Genomic DNA, 8081 nt, shown 5'->3' on the forward strand with positions numbered 1-8081 from the left:
ACTTCCAGGAGCTGGTTCTGGGGATCCAAGGTCAGGTCCCCTGAACTGGCATTTATAGAGCTGGAAACAACCCAAGTTGTTTTCTTTCTTTTTCTTTTTTTAAAATGTATTTATTTATTTATTTTTTTATATTTTGGTTTTTTGAGACAGGGTTTCCCTGTGTAGCCTTGGCTGTCCTGGACCCACTTTATAGATCAGGCTGGCCTCGAACTCACAGCGATCCGCCTGCCTCTGCCTCCTGAGTGCTGGGATTAAAGGCATGCGCCATGACGCCCAGCTCCAGGTTGTTTTCAAGAACAGCAAGTACACTTAAATTGCTGGGCTGTCTCTCCAACCAGTGGTGTGTCCTTTATGCTCTGAGCCATCTGGCTAGTTCTCCAATGGCAGTGTAGTTACTGATTGAAATGGCCTGGAATTCCAGAGAGATCTAACTTTGCTGGTGTCTGCAAAGTCCCTTCCAAGTGCTGGGACTAAAGGTGTGCCTCAGCACACTCAGTCTCTGATTCAGGTTCGCAGACCCTAGCTGTCCTGCAGACCAGAATCTGACAGTAAGGAAACGGGGCCGCCAGCCCTGCAGGCTAGCTCCAGGTAATCCACCTTGCCCCTCCCAGCCTCTCAGCTCACTCCCGCGGAGACTGAGCTTTTCCAAGGGCTGGCAGCCCCTACAAGACTGCTTTCCATGTTAGATGCCAGCCGGGAAGAAGGCTGGCAGCCAGCATTTCTGCAGGAGAGGGCTGCACCAACCTGACAGCAGCTGCCTGCTGACCCGGATGCTCAGCCTGCTGTCTGGTTATTAAGGGCTAGAACATCCTCCTTGGATGTGTGGCTTTTCTAGCCCAACGCCCCCCTTCACCCCCAATTCAGCCGACCCTGGGGCTACGCTCAAGAAGATGGAAGAGATGACACATCCCAGGAGTCAGCGCAACATCTAACTCTTGTAGGCTATCAAGATTTTATAACCTAGTCTGGCTTCAAACCTGCAATCCTCCTGCCTCAGCCTCCCCAGTGCTAGGATGACAGGGATGTGCCTCACGTTTAAGGGCTTTAAGCCTCTATCCCCTCTGCCGTACATTCAATCCCACCTCAGAGTGTGAGAAAGCCAAGACAAATTCTTTATTAGCCCTTCTTTCAGTACTGCCCCCATCTCCCACGTGCTGGGATGACAAGGAGACTTCTTACACAGCGCTCTCCATCCATCCTCTGGCTCTGTGGTGGAGCATTTGCCTAGCACGCTTGGGCTCTCCAGTCCACTCCCAGGACTGCAAAAGCCCGGCCTCTCCTAGGTCTGTGTGACGATGGTAGCTTTGGCATGTCTGTACTGGAAAGGGAACTGCCCCAGCCTGACCGTGACTGGGACTTCAGCCCGCCCCCGCCCCGCCCCGCCCCGCCCCGCGGGCCTCCGCTGCCTGTGTCGGCTCTACTTACTTCTGTCCCTCTTGTCCCTGCTTTTGACTCTCTCCTCCCTGAACTCCCGCTCTCTTTCCCAGTCGTTCTCGGGCCACGCCCTGGCCGGCTCCCTCTCATGCCAGCGCTTCTCTCGGCCCCTGTCATGGTCCCGTTCCCTGGGCCTGGGGTCCCAGTGTCTGTCCCTCGATCGAGACCGCTCCCTCCGTTCTCTTTTCCCGTCTCTATGCGGCTCATTCTTGGCAACTGGCAAGTTGATGGGTTTGCGGAAAGGCCGGTCCCGGCCACCGAACCTCAGTTGCCCAGATTCCTTTTTCCCACCCAACCCACCACCCAGCCGCCGAGGGATCCAGCCACGTAGGGTCCTCTCCAGCTCATAGTCCACGAATATCTCGTGCTGGTCAATGACCAGGCCATCGGCATCACGGTAGGCCTTCAGCAGGGCCCGCTCCTCCTTGTACTCAATGAAGGCATAGCCCTTGGAGAAGCCAGTCACCAGGTCCCGAACCAGCCGCAGCCTCCGGATGTCACCATACCGGGAAAAGACCTGCTTTAACTTATCCTCTTTGGTCTGCAAGTTCAGTCGTGCCACAAACAGGGTAAGGAGTGGGTCACCGGTGACACCTTTGTTGGGAACGTAACGGGCCAGCATGGCCCTCCAAACAGCACGGTCATGTGGGTCTTCATCCGTGCCATCGATGCTGCCAGCTTTAAGCGGGTCATACTCCTTGGCGATGGGCAGCCAGTCGCTCATGCTCTAGGACAGTAACAGCGAGTGAGGAAGTACCGCTGCATCTCCACACTCCCCACAGCCCTGGGAAGCAGTGCTATTCACCCCCTTCTGTGGACGGTGAGTTTCACGATATAGGGCCTCCCTTATCGCCTCAAGCTAGCCCTGAGCTCCTAATCTTCCCACCTCACCCCGAGGGCTGGGATCACAAGCACGGGCCACCAACTTCACTACCCAGGCTGAGGGCTCTGGGCTAAAAACCAGGGGCTTTCTTCTCAGCTCCCAACACGGCGACCCAGTCATGCTGGGCACGAGAATGCCTGTGCTGAGGGCGGCTGGCACTCTTCATCCTGAGACGTGATACCTAACTCTCTGGGAAACTTCGACTGCCCGCTAGCCAATCAGAGCCGATGCTGGAATCTGCTGTTTACTGATGGGGGTGTGACAGACACTCCTTCCCCAGCAGCATCTTTCCACACCCCTAAAATGGTACTCATCCCCGGCTATGACAGTGTGCACACAAGGTCCCAGCACTCAGGAGGCTGAGGCAGGAGGATTGCCACAAGTCTGAGGCCAGGCTGGGTCACCTGTCTCAAGGAACAAAGAACTAGGGGCAGGACAAATGGCTCAGCACTACGAGAAGATCCAGGTTCGGTTCCCAGCACCCACAGGTTCCCAGCACCCACATGAATGGCTCAAGACTCTCAGTAACTCCATCCCCAGCGTATCTGAAGGCCTCTCCTGCCCTCTATGAACACCAGGCACGCACATGAGGCACAAACATACATGCAGGCCAAACATCCCTATACATAAAAATGAAACTGAAAACAAGAATACAAAATCGTGCATGGTAGCACACATCTGTCGTCTCAACACTTAGGGCGTAGAGGCGAAAATTCCAAGGCATTCCAGGGCCAGCTCAAAGCTGGACATTACACAGCCTTCTATCTAGTTATAAAAAAGGAGGGGGACTGGAGAGTTGGCTTAGTGGTTAAGAGCACTGGCTGCTCTTCTAGAGAGCCCAGGTTCAGTTCCCAGCACCCACATGGCAGCTCACAACTGTCTGTAACTCCCGTTCCAGGGGATTCGACTCCCTCACACAGATATTCATGCACACCAAAATGCCAAATGTACATAAAAATAAGTAAAGCAGGATAATACCAACTTGTCACTCACAAGCAGCACAATGCTCCCTTATGGCCTTAGTAAAAGGAAGGGCCACCACGGGGTGGGGGGGGTGGGGGGTGGGGGGGGTTGTCCCTGGCTCTGGCTCAAACCATTTGATGTCTTTTTCTCCCAAAAGCATAGAATTCCTCCAGGTGAAAGCCAGCAGAAGTGTTGTCATGGCCGTCCCCCGGCTCTGGAATTCTCTATACCGAGCCCTGGATTCTTGGGAACCAGAGCCCTCATCGCTCAGCAGGGTAGCTATCTGTGGGAAATCCAGGAGCTTGCGCCCAGCACCCAGGTGTTGCCGCGCCTTGGGCTGAGCCCCTAACTCCTCTCACACGGGCCATCAATGTGCAGGGCCACCACCGTCACTTCAGATAAGGACACCTGCAAAAGGCTCTGTGATCTTTAAGCTAAGTAGTCCAGTGAGAGAGTCAAGTCAGGGGCTGAAAGGCTACAGACAGCGTTCATTTCTTCCTTGGATGCTGTCATAAAATGCAGGGCTTTGGTGGGGGGCGTGGCAGTGGAGGCACACACCTTTAATCCCAGCACTCTAAATCCAGCCTTGGGTTTCATAGGGAGTTCAAGCCAGCCAGGTGGTCCTACTGAGACCCTATCTCAAAAACAAAACATCTTACACTGTGACACATAGCTGACCTCTTAAACAGCGAAACCTTTTCTCTCTCTTTTTTAAAAGATTTATTATGTATACAATATGATCAGATCACATTATAGATGGTTGTGAGCCACCATGTGGCTGCTAGGAATTGAACTCAGGACCTCTGGAAGAGCAGGCAGTGCTCTTAACTACTGAGCCATCTCCTCAGCCCCTCCTTTTTTGTTTCTGTTTTTGTTTTCAAGACAGAGGTTCTCTGTGTAGCCTTGGCTGTCCTGGACTCCCATTGTAGACCAGGCTGGCCTCCAACTCACAGTGATCCACCTGCTTCTGCCTCCCGAGTACAGGGATTGCAGGCGTGTGCCACCACCACCCAGCTGCCTTTTCTATTTATTTCTTCTGTTTTTCAGTTTTCTGAGACAGGGTTTCTGTGTAGCCTTGGCTGTCCTGAAACTCACTCTGCAGACCAGGCGGACCTGAAACTCAGAGATCCATCTGCTTCTGCCTCCCAAGTGCTGGGGTCATGACACCCAGGCCTTTTTCTTTTTCCATCTTCATCCTCTAGGCAACTACCAGTATTTTCAACATTCTGGCCTGAGGGTTTTTTTTTTTTTCCTTTTAATCTCAAACAAAACTATGCAGGAAAGCCAGGCATGGTGGTGCACACCTTTAATCCCAGCACTCGGGAGGCAGAGGCAAGTGGATGGCTGTGAGTTTGTTTTTGTTTTTTTGGTTTTTTTTTTGTTGTTGTTGTTGTTTGTTTGTTTTGGGTTTTCAAGACATGGTTTCTCTGTGTAGCCTTGGCTGTCCTGGACTTGCTTTGTAGACCAGGCTGGCCTCAAACTCACAGAGATCCACCTGCCTCTGCCTCTTCTGTGCTGGGATTAAAGGCGTGAGTCACCATGCCTGGCCCTGGCTGTGAGTTTGAAGACAGCCCGGTCTACAAAGGGAGTCTAGGGCAGCTAAGGGAACTCAGGGAAACCCCATCTTGAAAAACAACACAAGCACAAAACAAAACAAAAACTATGCAGGAATTTAGAGAGACAAGGTCTCACATACCCCGGGCTAGCTTTGACTTTCCTATGTAGTCAAGGGCTCTCCTGCCTCTACCTCTTCAATATATGTACCAGCCCATCAATTTGGGGGACAGGGGGTGGGACAAGAGGTCGAGTTTAGTTTTTCAGTTATTTTGTTTGTTTTGTGAGACAGACAGTTTTTCTCCGTGTAGTCCTGACTGTCCTGGAACTGGCGCTGTAGACCAGGCTGGCCTTGAACTCACAGTGATCCACATACCACTTTGGTTTTTTGTTTTTTGGAGATTAGACCTAAAGTAACCCGGGCTGGCAGGGTGTAAATCCTAGCCTTGGTTACCTAGTAAATTGGAGGCCAGCCTCGGATACCTGAGATACCCATATTTTTAAAATTGTTTAAAAAAAAAAAAAAAAAGCCTCAGCGGAGAGGGCAGGAATTTTAGAAACTGGCAAGCGCTGCCCCGGAAAACCAGAGCAAAATGAAGACGAACCATTCAGGGCCGGCCGAACCGTCGCAGGCACGCGCAGTGGCGCCGAGGAAGCCAGGGCGGAAGTGCCTGTGGGAAGCCGGCTTCTCGGTTCCCCCAGGCTCGGTCTGTGCCTTCGGGGAGGCGCTGCAAGCTGCTCCGCCGGCCCTCAACGGGGGTCGCCCTCCCACCCAACCCTCCATCGCTCTCCTACCTCCCGGCCTCCGCCTCTGCCAGGCTTCAACATGGCGTCGGCCACGCGCGGACGTGGCGCTCCGCCAGGCCTGCTGGGCGGCTGTCTCCGCCTCCTCGCGCTGGCCCTGCTCCCGCCGAGCTTGCACTCACTCACCTCAGCAAATCCTGGGTTCTTCCGCCCCGGCACAGGCTGTACCCACTACACGTTTACGGGCGACTCGGGAGCCCTTCCGCCGATATCCACCGGAACTCTTTATTAGTAGCAGCAGATTCGCTACAGACGTCGAGCTGCTTTTTTTTTTTTTTTTTTTTTTTTTTTTTTTTTTTTGGTTTTTCGAGACAGGGTTTCTCTGTGTAGCCTTGGCTGTCCTGGACTCACTTTGTAGACCAGGCTGGCCTCGAACTCACAGTGATCCGCCTGCCTCTGCCTCCCGAGTGCTGGGATTAAAGGCATGCGCCACCACGCCCCGCTCGAGCTGCTTTTTTTGTTCTTGGTTTCCTTTTACAGACACGGTTTCTCTGTGCAATCCTGCTGTCTTAGAGGCAGAGGCTAGCGGATCTTTGTGAGTTCGAGGCCAGCCTGGTCACCAATGATTCTTCTAGGACAACCAGGGGATATTACACAGAGAAACCCTATCTCGGGAAAAAAAGAAAAGAAAAAGAAAAAGAAAAAAGAAAGGAAAGAAAAGAAAAAGAACTTGCTTTGTAGACCAGACTGGCCTTGAACTCAAAGAAACCCTCTCACCTCTGCCTCCTGAGTCCTGGGATTAAAGGCGTGGACCTTTTTCCCCGTCTCTTGAAAAAGTTGATTATATACAGGAGTGGATATTTTAAGAATAAGGAGATTTCGCGGTTTTGTTTGTTCTTTGTTGTTGTTTTTATTTATCGAGACAGGGTTTCTCTGTGTAGCCTTGGCTGTCCTGGACTCACTCTGTAGACCACGATGTCTTCGAACTCAAAAAGATCCATCTGCCTCTGCCTCTGGAGTGCTGGGGTCAAAGGCCTACGCCACCCTGTCCGACTTGTTTTTTTGTTTTGTTTTTCCGCCTGCCTCTGCCTCCCAAGTGCTGGGATTAAAGGCGTGGGCCATCACCGATCAGCTTCAGTTGTTGTTTTTAACATGATGACAAAAACGTAAATTGACAGTTGGTAGACTACTTGAATGTGCAATTCCTTTTCTTTTTTCTTTTTCTTCTTTTTGTTTGTTTTTCAAGACAGGGTTTCTCTGTGTAGCCTTGGCGGTCCTGGGCTGGCCTCAGCAGGGGAAGGTGCTGTATTCATTCATTAATAAGACACTTAGGTTGGTTCCGTATCTTGTGCGTTGTGAATTGTGCTACAATAAACACTCAGATTCTCATTAACAGCCTCACATCACCTGCCAGTCCCTGAGTCAAAACCATTTCACTCACTGCATGGAAACTTAAGACAGGGGCTGTCCAAGCCAGGCATGGTGGCCTTAATCCTTTAATCCCAGTACTCGGAAGGCAGAGGCAGGTGAGGCCCTGGCTGTTTTCCTGTAGGAATGACCATGATAGCTAAAACCCTGAAGCAGCCACTTAGGAAATGGGCGGTGTCACACGGAGCCAGAGGACCTGAACAATATGCTCATGTCCCCACTGTTGGTGGAACATTTTTATCTGTAGGTGTCAGCCACCAAAGACCTCCAGTGCCACTTTGATTACCTGTGACTCCCCCTACCCACTTACTTGTGCTTTCTTTCCGTGTCCATGTTTTTCCTGTCTGTCTTAGCTTATCTCAGGAGAATAGTGTTGGGTTTTTGGTCGTGGTGGTGTTTTTTTTTTTTGGGGGGGGGGTTGTTTGTTTATTGAGACAGGGTTTCTCTGTGTAACCAAGGCTATCCTGAAACTCACTTTGTAGACCAGGCTGGCCTCAAACTCACAGCTATCCACCTGCCTCTGTCTCTCAAGTATTGGGGATTAAAGGTGTGCAGCATTATGCCCGGCCTAGGAATAGTGGTTTATAAAAAGAGAGAGAAAGAAAAGGCCAAGTTATTTAGTTTTTCAGGGACAGTAGAGTATGTGGGGGAAGGGATAGAAGAGGTCAGACCAGGAAAGAAGAGTTTATATTAAAGACATGTCGTGCACCTCTCCAGAGGAGGTGCCTTGAAATTAGTTTGGTTTTTGTTTCTTGTTTTCTTTTTTTCTCTCGCTCTCTTTTTTGTTTGTTTGTTTTGTTTTTGAGACTGGATCTTTATATATGGCCCTGGCTGGTCTGGGCCTCCCTGTGTAGACCAGACTGGCCTTGAATTTAGATCCGTCTGCCTCCATCTGACTGCTGGGATTAGAGATGTGTGCCTTTAAGTAACTGATTTCTGCTTCGTGTGCACCTGGGTCACAGTATGCATGAGGAGAGCAGAGAGTTCTCCTCTCTCTTCTACCTTGCTGAGGCAGGGGCCCTCTCATTTCTTCTGCTATGCTGTGGACTCTAGGCCACCGGTGGCCCAAAGCTTC

The 8081-nt window shown here is 51.3% G+C and overlaps 1 protein-coding gene across 3 annotated transcripts; it reads right to left on the bottom strand.

The window, feature by feature from the left end:
* Positions 1–1089: 1089 nt before the first annotated feature.
* On the bottom strand, positions 1090–5973 carry SNRNP35 (small nuclear ribonucleoprotein U11/U12 subunit 35). 3 transcript variants are annotated; one of them, XM_084762046.1, is made up of 2 exons: positions 5765–5973; positions 1090–2161 (listed from the first exon to the last, which is right to left on the bottom strand). In XM_084762046.1, exon 2 carries the CDS (start codon positions 2156–2158, stop codon positions 1418–1420), a length of 741 nt encoding a protein of 246 aa, XP_084618172.1. In that variant the 5' UTR covers positions 2159–2161; positions 5765–5973; the 3' UTR covers positions 1090–1417. The 3 variants fall into 3 exon arrangements, with proteins under 3 accessions (XP_084618172.1, XP_084618170.1, XP_084618171.1); XM_084762044.1 differs by lacking the exon at positions 5765–5973 and adding an exon at positions 5630–5759; XM_084762045.1 differs by lacking the exon at positions 5765–5973 and adding an exon at positions 5440–5592.
* Positions 5974–8081: the final 2108 nt, after the last annotated feature.

This window comes from Acomys minous (assembly GCF_964271855.1).
Source record: "Acomys minous genome assembly, chromosome: 16".
Classification (NCBI taxonomy): domain Eukaryota; kingdom Metazoa; phylum Chordata; class Mammalia; order Rodentia; family Muridae; genus Acomys; species Acomys minous.